Source organism: Protopterus annectens, chromosome 5.part0 (genome assembly GCF_019279795.1).
Source record: "Protopterus annectens isolate FY-2018-M chromosome 5.part0, PAN1.0, whole genome shotgun sequence".
NCBI lineage: Eukaryota > Metazoa > Chordata > Ceratodontiformes > Protopteridae > Protopterus > Protopterus annectens.
In genome coordinates, this window is record NC_056735.1 from 1,848,219,800 (window position 1) to 1,848,240,332 (window position 20,533).

At 37.4% G+C, this 20,533-nt stretch overlaps 1 protein-coding gene across 1 annotated transcript in view; it reads left to right on the forward strand.

Moving 5' to 3' along the window:
- Positions 1-20,533, forward strand: part of ATP7B (ATPase copper transporting beta) — a 649,813-nt gene that overhangs the window by 567,677 nt on the left and 61,603 nt on the right. The window contains exon 19 of the mRNA XM_044071673.1: positions 13,964-14,081. Coding sequence (XP_043927608.1) covers positions 13,964-14,081 — 118 coding nt within the window. The remainder of the gene's footprint in view (positions 1-13,963; positions 14,082-20,533) is intronic.

Genomic DNA, 20,533 nt, shown 5'->3' on the forward strand with positions numbered 1-20,533 from the left:
TCACAAATTCCTACTACAGATAACTGAGAATCTGAGTGAAGAAAACATTTCATCTGATACTCCATTTGAAAAATTGACTCTTTCTGATGATCCATGGCAGGACGAAAGAGTGACTTAATTGGGGAAAAAATGGAACAAAAAGAAATGTTGAAAACCCAGCAAAGGTGTTATGAATTGCTGCAAGTAGATTCTCCTTAAACACTGAATATACCCCCTTTTTTAGCAGCCCTAGAGGATGCCTTCAATGCAGCCAGCAGTTTTCCTGACAATCAACCACCAACTCCTATGAAATCTTAAGTTTTGTAGAGTTCCACAAGCTCACAGATTTCTTTTTGAAACCCCAAGGCCGATCCATTTGTTTCTTTCTTAAAACCAACTTCTTCCAAACACTTTATGGCAGCTAACCCTATTCCATCAGACAAAGACGGGAGAGCTTTTTACAGGTTTGGGAAGAAGGCTTATGTATTTTCCACTCTACCATTTAGAACAGTACAGTGTCAAGCTCGCATGTCTACATTTCTTCTGCTTGTTTTGATAATATGAAAGTCAACTACTGGTCTTCTTTCCCCTGGTCCGTAAGGCATTTTTAACTTCCACATTTTCATCTGTGTGATGAGTTACTAAACACTGTTTTAACTGTTCATATTACATTCTAGGTGCTATATACTGGGCAGCTGCCACTAGGTCAGTAAAGAAGATGTACTTGGCTGCAAATTCAGAATTTACCAGAAGATGTGAAAGCTGAAATTTTGAATGCACCTCTGAATAAAGAAGTATTTTGGTCTTCCTTTGCTGAGGTACTGAAAAGGTTTGAAGAAACAAGGAAGTTAATCTAAGGGGTTTCTTGGATATTTCAATCCCCTATCCCCACATATAATAGAAACATTCTTCTACCGCAAGTCCCTTTATAGGAAGCATTACAAACAATCCCAGCAAAAGACAGACAAGCAAACTTTCAGAAAGGTGTGGCAGGAAGGTTAAAAAAAGAAAAGAAGACTTTCCTAGTGCAAGAAGGAAAAAGTAGATTGACTATACCTCCAGTCCATTGATCTCTTCCTTGTACCTACCCTAGCAACCCAGTACATCTTTCCTAAAACCTACATATTTACTTTCTTCTTTGGCTCCAAATTATTTCAGACACCTGGGTCTTAATGATCCTTCAAAAAAGCTGCAGCTGGTAGTGGGTCTCATTTCCTCCCCTTCCAAGTAATCCAACCCCCTACATTTAGACTAACCTCCCTGTTTTCTCCTATCCTACCAGGATCAAATCCTGTCTTAGGGAGTTATATAGCCTGTACCTTAAGGGTTTTTCTCAAGAATTTTCCTGATGCCAAAGAAATTTAAGACTTCACAATCTGCCCTGGACCATTCATTTGTAAGCCTTTGCAGCAAAATTCCAGAATTCGCAATGCCCTCTCTATAGTCTCTGTTACCATTCATTCCTTCTTACAGTTTTCTAGTAAATCTCGATTTAAAATATGCGTATTCTCACATTCTATTTCTTAAAGACTTCAGATGCTTTTTACAATTTCCTGTGCCTGGTTCACATTTTCATTTTTCTTCTTTTACCATTTGGGTTTTCAACAGCTCCAGTAGTGTTCACAAAGTTTACAGTGCTTCTAATAGTCCATTTACAGTGTACAGGGCATTCATATTTTTTTTTTCATATTTAAACGACTACCTTATCTTTGCCAACTCTTTTCTAAGTTGTCAGGAACCTCTGATTTTTGTCAAGAACCTGTTTCTCATTCTGGGGTTTCAAGTGAACCTAGAAAAATCTTTTCTCATTTCATCTCACATGATACTGTTCCTAGGTTGTATCCTAGATATATCCATCTTGATGACCTGTCTTCATCAGGACAAGGTGAACTTCTACAAGGAACAGTTTGTGATGGTTTCCAGCCAAACTTCTTTAACAGTCAGGGATTATCTCAGAATTCTAGGATTCATGACCTCTATAATTCTCATGATTCCCAGACATCATATGATGAAACTTCAATGGTTCCTCTAATCAATTTGGACCCAACAACAGTACCCCCTCCCTTATCAGATTCTGGTGCAGGGCTTTGTCAAAAGGGAGATCCGCTGGTTGATGAACCAGTTGTACCTCAATCCAGGTCTTCCATTTTTCCTCAAGCCCCTACTCAGTCTGTAACCCCCGATGCATCATAGTCTGCATGGGGAGGTGTATCCAAAGGGGTAAAAGTTCAGATTCTGTAGAACCAGCAGAACAAATTGAAGTACATTATGCCATCTTTTCCTTGCTATTTAACAAATGATCTCAGATATCTAAACCATCTTTGTAGTCCAAGACCATTGCTAGTCATCACAAACATCACCACAGTCATATGGTACAAAAACAAACAGTTGGGAACCAGATTTTACCCCCCTGCAGATTAGCTATAACACCCTGGGAACTAGCAGCATAGGACATTCTATTCCTGAGGCCACTTACTTTCCATCATTGCAGAATTTTGTGACAGACAAGTTGAGTAGAACCAGGTTAGACCCCCATGAATGAAAAATGCATTCTAGGTTCCTTCAGAAAATCATCCTCCTGTGGAGACTCCGCAAGTAGACCCATTTGTATATATTCAAAATAGGCAATTAAAGATGTTCTGATCCAGGAATTTTTTGAAAAAGGCCTGGAGCACAGATGCTTTCTTAGTCCCATAGACAGGAATGCTCCTGTATGCTTTTCTCATCTTTCCCCTTAATGAATAAAGTTCTTCTAAAGATCCAAAAGAAACCTCTAAAAGTTATTATGGTAACTCTCTTTTGGTCAAGGCAACCGTGGTTCTCCCTTCTTTGAAAATGGTCAAGAGCAATTATCAAAAGCTTCCTCACTGGATGAACGTACTCATATATAAGACAGTGGCTCTTTGACTCACCATAACCTACAAATTCTTCAACTCACAGCCCTGATGATATAATTCTAATACCAAGACAGACCACTGCACAGTACCACAGCACAAAAATGAACACATTATGTTCTAATCTTAGTTCAAGCAAAAAACATATACATTTTATCTTGTCCATAGTCAAAGAACTATGCTTACTAAGGAAACTAAGTATATAAGATATCCCTATGTCATTTGGAATGACTGTAAAGAGAGATGTTACAGCTAGGGTAACCATATATTCATCCCCATTTAGCTCATGTGCAGTTTGAAAACTATATAAGTTATTAAGAAAATGCTCTGTGTCACAAAGGACAATCCCATATTTTTCTAAGATAGGCCTTAGCTGCTTTTCTACATATACTGAGGCAGGTTCAGTTAACTAGCCTCACCTGCTACAATAGGTCTAAACACAGGGGTGTATGGATTTTTGGTAAGCCCTGTAAACTTGGAATCAGGGGATAGTCAATGATTAAATATTGACAAAGTTCTTTAGGAATAACATTCTCATGAAAACAGTTCACAAAAGAGTTAAAATAATGCTGTACTGTCCGGTTCGATTCTCAGCTAGAGCGTCTTCTGCGTGGAGACGTGCGTGAATGGGCATACCTTCGTTGAAGGTTGTGCATCAGGGCTGGTAACTCGGCACATAAAAATCAACTACCAATCATTAGCGGACCGGAGTTCTGCTGCGGTGACCCCTAACCGAGAAAAGCCGAAATACACAACAACAACCATAGAATCTATGAAGGTAATGTAAATGACTTTATATATGCTTTCATCTCTCAACATTTCATTCATACAATTTAAATTAAACATCCTATCCATAACAACAATAGCTTGACCCTTATCAGTGGGTCTTATTAGTATATCTTCATTATTCTGCAGACCTTCAAGTGCTAATTTTTCATTTTTAGTCAGATTATAAAATTTGTTATGTTTCACATTATTATTCAAAAGTGCATAAATTTGTTCTTCACATACATTTAAAAATACTTCTAAAGTCAAAGACAGATGTGGGATGTATGTACTAGAATCTATGTTTGCAGATTATGATGATAGTAACAATATGTTAGTTTTTAAAAAAACCTAGTAATAAAGAACTTTGTCAATATTTAATTGTTGAATATCCCCTGATTTTTGCAAATACATACTATCTCCAAACCTCTGGCGTAGCTATGGGCACACTTTGTGCCTATAGCTATGCCAATATGGTAATGGCTGAGTGGGAGAATAAATATATTCTAAATGAGGTAATTCGTGCTAAACATCTGTATTTTTATCGTCGCTTTGTGGACGACCTCTTTATTATTTGGGAGGGACAGCAAGCTGATCTACAGTGCTTTCTTTCATACTTAAATGGTACTAGTAATTTTCTGAAGTTCTTGATGAATAATTCTAGTTTGAGTATAGAATTTTTAGACGTTGTCATTTTTAGAGCTGAAATGTGCAAATTACATACTAGTAGATTTAGAAAGAAATTTTATAGGAACAGTTATCTATACCGTAATAGTATGCATCCACAGCATATTTTTAAAAATATTAAAGGTCAGGCTTTAAGAGCCTCGAGGTTTCATGATAGAGATACTGAACAAGGTTGTCACAAATAGCAGACCAGAGGCTATAGATCCACACAGAATCGTTTATTTACTTGTGGATTTAATAAATGATTCTGTGTGGATATATAACCTCCGGTCTGCTATTTGTGACAGCTTTGTTCAATATTTGGTGTTTCTTCCTGGTTTATTCGTGTTACATGATAGAGATGAAGACATTCAAATAAGCCTTAAGCGAACAAGTGCTGAGTTTTTAAAATGAGGGTATAAAAATTCTGAGGTTGAGTTAGTATGTCAGAAAGTTAAGGATAACAGAGGAAGTAAGGTGAAACTGTTTTTCTCCTCACCAGTGGAGAGAAATAAGGGTAGAAAATATCAAAATAAAGTTTCCTTTTCCATGATATATAGCACAGATAGTGCAAGTATTAGGAATATAGTTAAAAATAATTGGCATATTCTTAGAAATGACCCACAGTTAAATAGAATCTTAGATAACTCCCCTAGTTTTGTTTATAAAAACAAAAAATCTTTGAAGTGAAGTCTTTGTTATCCAGTATATAATATGCTTGTTAAAACTATTAGATGATATTGTTGGTACAGTTAATTGTGACAAGTATGCATTTTGTAAATATAGAGATACATCAAATAGATTTGTCCATCCTGAAACTAAGAAGGAATATGTTTTTAAAGTCAAAACAATGGATAATTTATGTGTGCTTTTGAAAGTTATTTTTATGGTCTGATGAAGCGATCTGGATTATCGCAAAAGTGCTCACCTTTTAACAAATAAAATTTTCTTACTCAAAGGGAATTTATTGGAGCAATTTTTTATCCAGAAGTGCTGTGGTGCTGTGCAGTGGTCTGTCTTGGTTTTGTTTATTTGGTTTCCTATAGCACAGCTTTAATGCTGGAGGCTTCTGGTTTTCTGGATGATATAATTCTAATACCATTTAGACACCTTTCCTCTGAGGATGTGCAGTAGATACTAAGATTCTAAAAATTCTTCAACTAAAAATCATATATGGCTAAGTGGAAAATGTTTTCTTGTTGGTGCCATATTTTGAACCAAGATCCTTTTAAGACTTGGTCACGTTTTGGTTCTTCTGCATTTGTGAGGGTTAGTGTCCTTTGGCCTTTCATCCTCTTCTATAAAGAGTCATCTATCAGCCGATTATCCCTGTCTGCATAGTGATTCCCCCTTTCTTCTTTATCTCAAGGGAACAGTTACTGAAATGGGTTTTACTTGTCCGTCCACCTATGAAACAGATGACTCCTCCATGGATCTTAACTTTGTTCTAGAAAAACTTATACTTTTCCCTTTAGAACCAGTTCATGAGGCTGATATGAAGTTCATGGAAAACAGTTTTACACACTGCTCTGATTTTTGCAAGAAGAGTGTCTGAGTTATGGTGACTCGGATCTATTTCATCTTTAACAAAGATACAGTGCAAAAGGGTTTCAGAGTTTACTTTGAGTCCATTCGTCTCTCAGTTTTCTTTCCAGTACCACAAAATAAGGGAAAGAGAGAGAGAGAGAGAAATCTGCATTTGTTGGATATTCACAGACAACTCAAATACTACACTGACAGGACAATTGACTTCAGGACTTCCGGTCAGTTGTTTATTTTCATGAAGGTAAGAAAAAGGAACAATTAGTGTCAAAACAGACTATTTCCACATAGTTGTCTCATGCCATTTAATATGGTTATTCAGAGAATGACAAGACGTTTCCACACAAAGTCAGAACCCATTCAGCCATGGCTATGACTATATTTCTACTTTTTTTTGAAAAGGAGTGATCTTTACATATATTCTAGAGGCAGCAACTTAGCCTTCTCTTCTTACCTTTTCAAATCACAACAAAATTTATTTTTTTCTCTAGGGCCAGGGCAGGATTTGCTATAACCATCTTCCGACAGTGCCTAGATTCTCATCCCCCCTTCTTTCTTTCTTTTTGTATTTGTCCCGTACAGCCTAGGATACTGTAACAGTGATCTCATGGTGAACATAGTACAGTTGTGTAAGTTAACTTACCATGACACTAGTGTTTGAATAAATTGCTGTTGCAGTACAAACACTCTTCCTCCATTCCCCTTGATATTTTTTCATCAGGGAGGGAATCCTCATCCTCCCCTCTTTTCCTAGTACTTTCTTTTCTTAGTAGGGCTCTAGCATCTTTGTTTTTGAGGGCAAGATAGCTCTAATTTTTAAGAGCATACGGCTGCTTTTATACCAGCTCACCCTCATGGTGTAATAATCATTCATGTGGGTGGAAGGTGCCCTAAAGCTTTGGAAGCTGGATGCATACCTGATCCTAAGTTAACTTACACAAGTGCACTTTATAGTTGCTGCCACTGTAGGGAATAGAAAGAGGGTTTCTCACATGGTCTTGTCCAGCACCAAACTAATAGGGTAAAATAACAGCAGAGAAGCTAGACATTTGCTAAAGCTTTTTTTTCCAAGGTCCATTTACTAGACAAACTCACGTCTGTTGTGTATTGTAAACTGTCCCTTGAGTAGTGAGGATATGACTTCATACCCCTGTACTTTTTTCCTTATTGGAAATGGGATAGGATAATTATGTCCTACTCTGAGCCTCAGTGACTTAAGTGAGAACATTTTGTTTAACTGATTCTGGGTTGTGACTCTCAACTAGGTCTATTATAATAGGATGCCTGAATGATGTCACTATACATGCCAGATACCTTTGGGTTTTCTGTGTCTGGGTTCTGCACAGAAGTTTTTCTCATTTACATCTGTGTTAGACCTCAATTTCTATACCATGTAAGACCAGTTGATCACTTTTCTGTTTCCAGAATGTTAACCAGCTACTACCTATAGTGGTGGTAACCTTTCCAAAAAATGAACTGCTTCTTAGTGTGATTCTTGTTAATTTATCAAAATACTCTTTGGCAGTGGGTGTTGCTTGCATCTTGCCATTGTTGCAGAGTTAGCAGTCACCTTAAATTGGGAAGATATTCCCTTTTATTCCAGCACAGAGGGTTGCCTTTACTGGAGTAGAGTTAGGCACTCTTTTGTGTCAGTCATTCCTACCTACATTGAGGGACTAGGAGACCATGGCCTTGGCAGTCGGACTGAAGCTAAAGCAGACTGCCAGGATCAAACTTTCCAGCACTTCTTGGACCTCATAGTGGTCATTACCTTCACAGTCCTTTTCAGGCATTGAAAGATAAAGGTATTGTAGAGTATGTTGTAGTATCAATGGTTACAAAACATCTTGCCCTCAGAAATCTGCAGTTGGCTTCAGACTTGTATCATTGGATGCAAGAGTGGTGGGCTGTTCCCAAAATGTCTTTGTCAATTTTCTCTTCATACTGATGAACCCATCATTTGTCCTGATGGTAGATGTTTTGCTAGTGGGCTAAGATGCTCACTTGTACCACTGTACTGTTCATGGGAAGATGTGACCCAAGGGAATTGTACATAAACCAACTAGAGAAAAGGGCATTGACTCACACACTGAAAGGTTTGAAGGGGGAGTTGTGGCCAAACACCTTCTAATCAACTAACCAAGCCTTGTACTGGAGCATGAACAGACAAGGTAACAAATGTCTGCACCCCCCCCCCCCCATACAAAGGTAAGGCATAGGTCTGGGAGTGTTCCATAGACTGCAAAATGACTATTATTATCCTTTACACTGATGGGAAGTGAATATATTGGCAGACTCTCTTAAGTCACAATTCCATTCCTCTTCCATGCTTTAAGATAAGAGAAACTTGTCCGGTTAGAGTGGGAGTGAGGCAGCTAAGTGAGGTGCTTTTCCTCCAAGATAGGGAATACTGTCCTCCACTATGTTCTGCTCCATTCAGCAAGGTAGGTGGGGGATCTGAAAGCAAATTAATTCTCTGTCCTTTATCAAGGAATTTTCATGTATGCCTTTCAACCTTTTCCTGATTCAGTTAAATTCCTTGTCACAAAAATCAGACAAGAAAGACTACAACTCATCCATAATGCACTATGGTTGCATAAAAAGGTGTGGTTTCAGGCAATGAAATTCTTGAAAGTACAGAAGCCTGTCCCAGTTCATAGCTTCATAGGTGCTTACTAGGCTATTGATCTGTGAGGATCTGAAGAAGGCTTACATTTCCATGATAGTATTAGGACTTTATATTTTGTGTAACAATAATCTGGTGACAAGGCAGAACAAAGATATTTGAGACATTTACATGTTGCCCCTATGCTGCTAAACTGGGGGGAGGGGGGTAAATTTGTGGTTACCCATCCATTCTTCTAAATCATGTCTGAATAGAGTAAGAGAAGTGCTTTGCTTTATGTGGAGTGGAAGATGGTTCGTAGAAGTGGAATCCTCTGTGATACGTACCTTTCTCACCAACATGTTCAATTCATGTTGCAGAAGAGATTGAGATTCCTTGAGCAAGTGTTTATGCAACCATAGGATCTGTTGAAACTCTGTATGCAAAGCAGAGGCTGCATCTCAGTAACTTGTATGATACTGAGAAGAGGGACAAGGCTTTGAGATGGCCTGAATAGTTTTTATGTTTTTGACCCATGATTTTCTTTGTGAGGAAGCATTGTGGTCATACTATTTGTGATCAGTGTTTGGACAAGTACAGACTGAAATGGGCATTATATTCAATGTTCGGCCTAAAGAGTGATGAATACAGTGAAAAGATTATTTCCCTGGACCTGGATGCCTTACATTTTCATCTAAGTTGTGTGATGAAGGACTTCCTTAAAACGTGGATACATGCTGATCAAAGGATAGTTTGTTGCTCACATAGGTTCCTGATTTCTTTGAAAAGTGAAATTCATGCAACGGATGAGGTTGCTCCTGTGGATTGTGATAAACCAATAGCTTGAACATCTCCATTAACATTATATCATTGTGTTACAGCCAAGCTAGTAAAATGTGCAATATTTTTAAAAGGAAGGAAGGTTCAAGCTCTCCAAAATTCCAAAAGCAAAGTTCCATAACATGCAAGCGTAAAATTAGTAACAACCAAAAATAGAAGTAATATGTATTCATGGTGACAGAAAAGAATATCCCATCATGCATACAGAAATTCGAAGAGTTATAGGCAAACTGTTACATCCTGTGCCTGCAACCCTGACTTGACCCATAATGTACAATTAGTAAAATAATTTCCCCATTTTAAAGCATTATGGGAATAGGGGAGTAGGGAGAATCCATAGACACAAAGTGGCATGCTGATACACTTGATAAGAAAGAGGTAAAGCAACACTCTGAAACATCCATTCAGTATTCTGTTACTTTCATTTCCTGTTTGGGTGTACACATACATTTTGAAAATATTAAAATTGGTTGCTCTTCAATGAGAATTTCTTATCATTTTCCTAATACCATAATTTTTGTGTGCAAAAAAAGCTTCTGGTTATGTTGCGATTAAGGTAATGGTAGTCATTTTTGCTTGCAATGGACTCACTCTGTATATGGTTACTTTTTCTGGTACACACTAAAAACCAAGCCTTATGACAGGATACATACACTCTACTTTGTATTACTACATACTGAAGGCCTTAAATGGTGGCAATATCATATATTTCCATTAATAAAAATTAGTTCATAGCACTAGAACTGAAAGAAGAACAGGAAATGACACTGTTAACCCTAGAAAGTGTCATTTCCTTTAAGGCAGTCTTATTTCACTCTTTTTACTGTTTATAATACAGATAAAACTCCTAATGTTTTTAAAGGTACAGTCTTAAGTCACCTGTACTATATAAAGCCAAAGAGCACAAGTGTGTTTCTATTTGATCAGTTTTTGTGGCTTAGGATTTATGGGTATAATTCTGAACAACTAGAAGCATGGCAAAACAGAGTCTTGTTAGCCATCAGGTATCATCCTGAAGTAGTCTGTTTGATTTTCAAGGGGTGTGTTTAAGGTTGCAGCTGAGTTTTCATCCTGATTCATTCAGCTGTGACATTGAATGATAGGCCACTTGGTCTGGGTTATCAGCCAATGAAGTAATTTGTAGAATTGATCTATAAAAAAATGACTTATTTTCCTACAAACCTGAATGGTTACACAGAAGTCTCCCAGACTGGCACCTCACACCAGTCTCCAAACCAATGAGGCAGTGGGCAACTGAGCAGTTTGGGGGACATTTACATAACCCACAAAGGGTGAAATCCCCACCACCACATTAGCTTTGGACCATCAGATTCAGTCTCATTGTTGAGCATAGCTGAGATAGTACATCATGATCAAGTCTAGCTATGGGACAGAGTCCTACAGTTAGCAAGTTAGGCATGTCATCCCACCACTGGATTGGCCATCAATTCCTCACCTAATGGTAGTGATCCATAACAATGGAAATACAGTATTAAAGCCATGTACCAGGCATAGTCCTGAACCAACTCCTCTTGAAGATTCAATGACTAGGTACAACGTTTCAATCTGCTCTCCATTTTAATTACACTGGCTGGATCTGAAGCCTCAATCCAAGATAAGAAAGTGCTTATCATAGTGTTTGTCTTAAGTTTAAAAGATCTGTGCAGAAATGAAAACTGTATACTTTAATTATTTTGTTTTATTTTTGTTAAACAGGTAAACATTAAGTCAAATGAGAAATTTCTGGGAATTTTTTCCCCTGGAATAGGGTTACAAATTACAGTACTGAATTTTCTGGTGTAGAGACTTGTACTGATCAAACTAGGTCAGGGATTTTTTCAATTCTTTTTTATTATGCTTTTACTATATGCCTGAAAGTATTATACTTTTTCAGTACTTAATCTAAGTCAAGGCTGAAAAGAGTAATTGCACCATTTTACTTATCTTACGAACAAATACTTGCAGAAACTAAGTATTTCAATAGAAGTAGTGTAATGCTGTAATTAGCATGCATGACTTAGCATTTCATATGTGTGTGTATATATATATATATATATATATATATATATATATATATATATATATATATACACACATATATATATATATATATATATATATGTGTGTGTGTGTGTGTGTGTGTGTGTGTGTGTCTATATATACACATACGTTGAGGTAAAGGTGATTAAGAGTTAGAAAGGTTGTGAGGGACGTATGTGGGGCAACTGGAATGTAAGTACATTGAGTCAAGGTAAAAATTCTAAAGCAGATTTAATTATATAGTTTTATATTGTGAAATGAATAAAAACTAGTGAATTGAAAAAAAAAAACTTTTGCACACATATTTGTTTATCTGTACATATTATCAAGAGTAGAGATTTGATCTTCTTGGACCTTTTCCAGACTCATCTTAGAAGCATAAACTCCAACATACGTCTCAGAGCAGTGAAGTAGTTACATCATCAGGTATTTGAAAAACAGTATCAAAACTATAAAAAGTCACAAAAGTTTCCTGAAAGTAATATGTACAGTATCTCCAACAAAATGCAGGCATAATAGTCAATTAGTGGCTCAGGTGACTGATGGAGTGGCAGTGAAGCAATTTAGATTCCCATCCCACGTAGCAGGATGATCATTGATGCACTCCCTAAGAGGGGTGTGCTCCAAAGAGGAGAGTAGTCCTCTGACATAAACAGTGAGCATGGTGGGTGGGGAAAAGGAGGTGGGTATGTTTTTAAACCTTCCCCCGACGGAAGAATAGATCAACCAATCACATCCTCGGGATCCAAGATCTGACCCAGCAAAAGCAGAGTATGTCCAGGGAGGGGTTGGAGAGTAGCTGATAGACCTAGCATGAACATTGGGTACAGGGGCTTGGCCAGTAATAATAAGGTCCGAAGGAACTAAGAAAAAAAAATACAGGAAAAATAGTTAACCAATGTGCACAGTATTCTACATTATACTGATTATGCATTTCAGAAAGTCAAATAGGTATAAATGTCGGTTACCGTAGCCATTAGAAAATATACACTATATGTCAAACACATCCATTTCATTGAAATTTGGGCTGTATGCCTGGAACAGAAAGAAAAAAACGTAAAAAGACTCTTGATACTACAATCTTTTTTTTTTTCAGAGAAGGGATTAACAATGTAAGCGAACAATACCTGGCAGTAGAGTTTTTGTCATAGACAAAAAGAGTTATAATTTCAGATATTCTGTATGAAGTGAAGGGAGAATCATAGGTCACATCAATAAGAATCAAGTTTTGGCAAAAGAAGCTATTATTCAGCTGCTGCTGTGTCTTCCTGCATTAAGAAATAACCTCCATTTGCCAACTCTATTGTATGATTCTGAACAAGTCAGTTACTCAGGCAGTGCTCCCTGGCTGAGTCAGAAAAAGACCCAGCAGGGTCATTGCTCTACCCTGGTTAACAAATATAAATAAATAAAAATAAGCTCCAAAAGAATAATTTGTTAATTTTAACTTTGTCATTTTTGTCTGATGAAAGTTTAACATTTGTTTCAACCACATTTGTAGACACCTGAATGTTTTTGTGGATTTGATATTATTAGTAGAATTCCTACCTTGACCTGGAAATTTCTGCTTGACATAAAGTTTTTAAACCAGCCTGTTTTACTTATATGTGCATGTGTGTGTGTGTGTGTGTGTGTGTGTGTGTGTGTGTGTGTGTGTGTGTGTGTGTGTGTGTGTGTGTGTGTGTGTGTGTCTTAGATACATTCATATGTACCTGCATGTGTGTATACATGCATGCATATGTGTGCATGTATGTGTACATGTGTGTACTGGCATGCATATGTGTGTGCGTATGTGCATGTGTGTACATACATGCATATGTATGTATGTATAACAGATGTAGTAGAGCAGTCTTAAAGTACTATTTTTTTCTGCACAGGCGTTAGAATTGGAACTGTCTGAATAGTGTTAAGAAGGTATAACACTTAGGAAAAGTAGAAAATTAAGTTAAAAGTAACAGATGACTGCTGCAAATGTAAGAAGCACATGTCTTTGGTGACTTACATTGTCTGACTGTCTTGAGGGGAAATCCTACTAAGAAAGAGTTAACAATGTCCTGGTAAGGCTATGGCTGTTTGGTTGGGTGTGTAGTACTCATTCTCCATGTGCTTCCTGTACCATCACTTGTGATACATAGATGTTAGCACCTCTTGCTTGCTGGATTTGTTATGATGTAATACCAGCTCTGCTCAGTGAAACGTAGTTTGTACCAATGCAATGAACTGTTTCACTATTTTAAATGTTTCAGTAAAAATGGTACTCAAAAGAAGCAGAATTCTTTTGTTTCCTTTGCCTACCAAAATGTAATTATAAAATAACATCTCCTCATAGTGTTTACTACTTATCTTTGCATTCTAGGATTATTGATTCTGAAGTTTTTTATTGATCCTATGACAACCTTAAAACCAGATCACATAAAGTAGAAGATAGGTATCTTTGTAAAGACCATTTCAGATAGAGAAAAGAAATTACAACCATATGTCTTTGCTGTCATGTTTTATTTGAAATTCTTGTAAAAAATGAAGTTACTGCAGTAGCCAAACAAAATGCTTAGAAGTTTTATTCTATTACTATCAAAGACACTAAAACTACAATGATCTTTTAATCATTTTTTGTTACTTCTGTATTTCACAGAATGATCTGCTTGATGTAGTGGCAAGCATTGATTTGTCTAAGAAGACAGTGTGGAGAATACGAATAAATTTTGTGTTTGCCTTAATTTATAACTTAGTTGGCATACCAATTGCTGCAGGTAAGTTGTACTCAGAAATTACATAAACTTGCCAGTTTTTACTTATATAGTAAGTTTAATCAAAATCATTGTTATTGTATAATAACAAACTGTAATGGGGAATGAGGTAAATTAAAGGTCAGGATTCATAGAGAGCCCAAGTAGCGAATGTTATGGCTGTGGCAAAAAGGGTCTTTAACGCAATTGCAAATATTGCAGACCCGAGGCACATTAGCGGCAATGTGAAAACCTCATTATTGGATAATTTGCATGTCTCTGAATAGCTTAGTGTGCTAATAAGTACTTTGCTGTGGTAATCATTGCCAGCAGCCAATGCATAGGGTTGGCAAAGGCACCCCCCCCCCCACTTCACACTTCCGCACACCTGCAGATAGTCAAACATCCCCACACAAAGAATTCTTATTGCTTATCATTTGCCTGTGCTGGAAACCTTGTTTGTATATTAACTTTAAAGATGAGTTAGAGTAATATTTAACAGTCCATGGAGGCTAGTGTTCCTTCCCAGAATGATTGGCTTAGCTTGTTGGTCTAGGGAAGTTTTGAGATAAAACAACCACTAAACAGCAGAAAAGCTCCACCGGAGATACAGCGTTCCGTGAATAAAGTATAAGTAGCCAAACAGTCACGGAAGGAACGCTGATGCTTGCAGAGCAGTTAAAACTGCTGACAGCACAAAATACACTTAAATAGACCAAGGTGAGCTCCAAAATCACCAAAATACTCCACCGACTCAATGCAGGAGGAACGCTGATGCTAGCAAAGCAGTAAAACTGCTGACAGTACAAAATACACTTCAATAGACCAAGGTAAACTCCAAAATCACCAAAATACTCCACCAACTCAGTGCATATGGGTAGAAACGTCCTTTATTCAATGAGCGCTTTCACTTTAACAAAGACTATTTTTTTAACACACAGAACATTTACTATGTATTGTAGCACCATCTAGTGGATGTTTCGTATGCTATAAATGTTCGTGATGAATTGACAGGATTTTTAATTTATTTCTCTTTTATTATATAGTATAAGGTATGATTTTGCTTAAGTTTTCCTGCATATTTCAAAGTTCTTATATTTATATCGTATAAGTTGCAGTATTATGCACATGTTTTAAATTCATATGTTTTAAAATAATGATTTTAATTGAATAATTAATTAGTTAATTATGCAGAGTATATATGGACTGTGCTGCTACTATTCCTTTGTACAGTCTGATGAAGCCCTTCTTGGGTGAAAGCGCTCATTGAATAAAGGACGTTCCTACCCATATGCACTGAGTTGGTGGAGTATTTTGGTGATTTTGGAGTTTACCTTGGTCTATTGAAGTGTATTTTGTACTGTCAGCAGTTTTACTGCCTTGCTAGCATCAGCGTTCCTGCTGCATTGAGTCGGTGGAGTCTTCTGGTGATTTTGGAGCTTACCTTGGTCTATTTAAGTATTTTGTGCTGTCAGCAGTTTTAACTGCTCTGCAAGCATCAGCGTTCCTTCCGTGACTGTTTGGCTACTTATAAAACAACCACTGCCCATCTCACATATATATATATATATATATATATATATATATATATATATGTATATACACACACACACACACACACACACACACACACACACACACACACACACACACACACACACACACACACACACACACACCATAGAGCAGACACCCTCCTTGACCAGTTGCATGAAAGGACAGACTCAACTATTCACACACACACACACACACACACACACACATCTAAGACTACTCATATTTCTGTATACACTCACACATGCTGACATACACCTACAGCTACACACACACACACACACGCACACACACACACACACACACACACACACACACACACACACACACACACACACACTAATACACACAAGGCACATCACTACCCCTCTACTAAACTCCCTGACACTTACCTCTAATGTGATCACTGCAGTTTTCAAATAATTTGTGAAAGCGAACATTTGGCAAAGTTAATTAACTCAGCTGATGGTGATGGTTTTTATTTTATTTATTTTACATTTGTTGACTGGGCTAGTCTAACTGGATATATGTCCATTTTCAGTAGAGGCCCGGGGAGATAAGCTCCAAGACATGATCCAATACAAAAATACAAGTACAAACAACAAAAAAATCAAATATTATAATAAAAATAGCAATTATCCTAGTTTACACAGAGCCTTGCAACTCAGACTCACTTGTTAGCATAAAGCACTTACTGCAGTCATTCTGTTGGAGACCATGTGACTAATTATCATATGCTGCTCCACCAGAATGGTTCAGTAACATTTGCAGTAAGATGGAGGGACAGCTCATCACTGCTCTTCTACAGACCATGTAGAAGCACTGCAATAGGGCTGTTTCTGAACTGATACTAGCTACTGCCAGCAGTAAGCTCCATTTACTACTGGCTTTAACCCGTCTGAATCCCTGTTTGTTTGAGAATATGGCAATATTGTATAGCTGTTACACCCCAAAATGCTTTTGTAATGAGTGGGACAGTCTGAATCTGCTTCATTTCTGACGGAAAAATAACCTTGTTATGAAGTTCATACAAAAGAACATTTATTACCAGCTTGTTATAGAGGGGTTCTGAGAGAGAATTGTGCTGTTATGATTAAGCAAACCTCATGTTCCAACACAGATGACAACAACCACAGAACTGCATCATAAATTTACTGAGTGCTACTACACAAATGACAACCAGAAGTGAAATGCACCTCTGATCAGCAACAGTTTTATAATCTGTTAGAAAGTTCAGACGACCAGGCATTTTTTTTTTAAATTGGTAGTACATAGGGGCAACTAAAACTCTCGATGTATTGCAAAGACTTCTGGCCAGGTCTTTTATAATCAAATTTTTAAATTTATAATTTTATAATTATATGTTAGATCATCATAATTGAGGTGAAATTCTTGAATCCATTTCTCAAACATATGGCAACTTGATTATGAGTAGAGACCTATTCATAATCCTGTATGTTGTAATTACAGTGTTGACCTCTGAAATGTGTTTAGAAAATAAGTAAAAATCATAGGAAAGCTCTTTGTAAACTATTTTATTATACAAAATAATATAGTTATATGATTTCCAAATCATATTGTCTAGCTTCTTTGGCTATGTCTGTGTAATTAACCAGACTGTTCGATTGGTTGTGATATGTAGGCATAGAAAAAATGCCATGTCATGTGACATGTGCACTAAATGGGTTATGGATCGTGAGATTTATCTCAGTATCTTCACCCATCTGAGAAATATATCCATGACCCAGAGCTGTGTTACTGGGCTTATAAAATAAGCATGCCTACATTCTGACAAGAGTAGGTTCATCAATATATTGTGGTGGGGTGTCTAAGCTTCCCTGTATGGGAGTGTAAGGAAGTTTGTCCCCTGCAAAAAAAAAAAAAAAAAAAAGAAGAAAGAAAAAGAAAAAAAAATCATTTTTATTTTTAGGCATTTTTGAGTTATGCTTCTCAGTACAGAAACAACAGTGCAATGGAACCTGTTTATGGGTGAGTCCACCAAACATAGGAAAATCTATAAAATGCTTTAAAAATCTGAGCTGTGTATGTAGTCTTAATATAGGATTCATGATTTGTTCTGGCCAATCACTTAGCTTAATTAATTCAGAAATGTTATGAAGTAAGTAAAAGCACAGCTCTGCTACCTTTGTAGTCACAAGGCTGAAAAGGAAAAGACTTATTATGCCCAGGAAGTAACATTTTCTGTGAACATATAGTGCATTTTAACATATTCATTTGTTCCTGCCAAGGAATCCCTCATGAGCTCATCCATTTACAGCAGGAATCAGCTGGCAGGGAGCAGGCCAGCTTTGTTGGCCCTGTGTGTGTGTGTGGGGGGGTAGTACTAGTAGTAGTACTCTGGGTATGCAAACTATAGTACACCAACCTCATGAATGCTTTAGTCATCAGTCCATGCTTTCTTTTATATTTAAGGTTAAATCAAATTACTACTATCTGTAACCAGGGTTACTACCATCCATGGAAATACTCTCAGTTATGTTTCTTTATTTTTAGATACTGAACAGATGTGTATACTCTCTCTTTGTATTTCATTATCTAATGATGATTATGTACAACATGTAAATTTATTTTACTATCAGTACATGTACTTCTGTTATTTGTATGCAAAAAGATTTACGCAAAATGCAAAATGTACTGCAAATGCAAAAATGTTTTTTCGTTTATGTTATATATTTGATGTAACTGTGGAGTTTCTCACTCCAGGCCTCTAATGAAACTGGGTTTTTACCGAGTCAAACCTTCCCAGTCAACAAAGACAAATGAGCAAATAAATAAATAAGTGATTTCTGAGTTCAGTAAGACACATAGACAAATGTCTGGACCCTTCATACCTCTCAACTGTCCAGATTTTTGCCTTATATCTTTGGTCATTTTCTGATAAAATTGTGATTTCCTGGCTAATCACTGAGGAGTGAAGTCAGAAAATTGTGATTTCCTGGCTAATCATTGAGGAGTGAAGTCAGAAAATAATGACAGCCATTTTAGTTTCAAACTTTATAACCTTCTGAAAATCCACGCTAAAGTAAAACCTGTTGTTCGATCAACTTTCTAAGTTAGTAAGAACAATACCGTAAAAATGTCCCTATTTGGAGACTTTATCCCCATTATTTACGGCTTTGTCCATATTTCTTGTTCTAAGAGATTGAGAGGTATGGGGCCTTCATAGGTTCAAATGGTTCTTCACAGCTGACCTTTTTACTTCTTTAGACTCACACTGTTTGGAATACTTCTGTGAATGTTGCATGTCTTGTAGCTCTGAAATAGCAATGACTTTTCATGGTTAAAAGTAAACAAAATAGTTTGGGATAGCTTGCTCTCATACTCATTTTCCAGGAAGAAGTTATCTTTCATGTCTGCATTACCACCAGGGGCTCGTTAGAAATAACTGCAAATTTTGCTTGAAGCCATCAAAGCAGTTTGGCCATCAAAGCAAGTTTTCTCTGGAAAAGATTTTGCAAAGCTCCACCTTCTATCAGAAAATACAACAAATATCATAGGCTATCTATGCATACACATAAATATTAATTAGAAATGCACAATTGAAACTGAAGAACATGCTTGGGGGGATGTGCTGGACTTGAATGGGCTGCTCACCATCTCTCTGAAGGAATTAGATTAATGTCTGCCCGATACCTCATAAAGGTTAGAATACAATAATCACTAAATTTGCAAACTAGAGAGAACACCTTGTTTGCTGTAGCATAAACTAGATCCAGGCCTGCTGAATCTAGTTTTGTTTGTATGCTTGTTATTTCCCTGAAAAGCTAATTCCACCTAAAACGCGGCTTTTCAGCGCTTCTGTGGATCCCTAGTGATATCTGCATTGCTTACTGTACTTATTTCCTTGTTTCACTTGAAAGAAAGTTACTGTTTGTCATTTTTGCATTTAAGTTACCTGGCACTTGCTCAATAAAGCAATTATATAAGTCAGCACTAAAAAACTAAAAGCACTACACCCTCACAAACTCCCCCTGGAGTACCTTGCTCCCCATTGGCCATTTTTTTCAATTATAAAGAAATTCCCAATAATATTCTAGCATGTCCAAAGGTCAGTTGTCAATCTCCTCTCCAGTCCAGCTGGTGAATCTGGGAATCTTGAGGCAATGTTACAACTGCCTCATGTACACAGACAACCCTCTCCTCCTCCCAACAAATTCCAACACATGTGAGAGATGCAACCATATAGCCAAACTGGAGGCTAAGCTCTCTCAACTCAGTACTGGCGTAACCAGTCAGGAGGAGAAGGAAACCACACTCACTACAATTCCAGTCTCACATAGACCTACCACGATAGCAAACCAAACACATAAACACACAAAAACATACTTGGAGGCTCTAAATAAAAATCTGCCTAAGCAGCAGAGACCTCCAAAGCAGACACTCAAGCAACCGCTACCCCAAACACGTGCAACACATAGCTCACAAAGCCAGTGTGCTGACCAGTCACAGTCCTTTAGGCTAAACACATCTGATACACTTGTAATAGGTGACTCTATCATCAGGCACACTGACGTCCCACTCACCAGGCTGAACAAGGAGAAGGTCACGGTGAGCTGCCTGTCGGGCACTAGGATCCGCCACATAACACAAGCACTCAGGTCACTCCAAGGCAAGTACAAATATGACTCCGTCATTGTCCATGCTGGTGTGAATGACCTGAGACATACCTCCCTGGACTACATGAAAAGAGACATAGAGGAGCTCTCTGAGCATGTAGCCCAGGCCGGTATGACCCTGACCTTGAGTAGCATCTTACCCTCACCAAGAATGATGCCACAGTATGAAGACAAGATTATCAATTTCAACAATTGGCTTAAGTATTGGTTTCATTCAAAGGGGATCCAATGCCTGTCAGCCTGGGATGACATGCTCGACAAGCCACGATGCTTCGCTAGGGACGG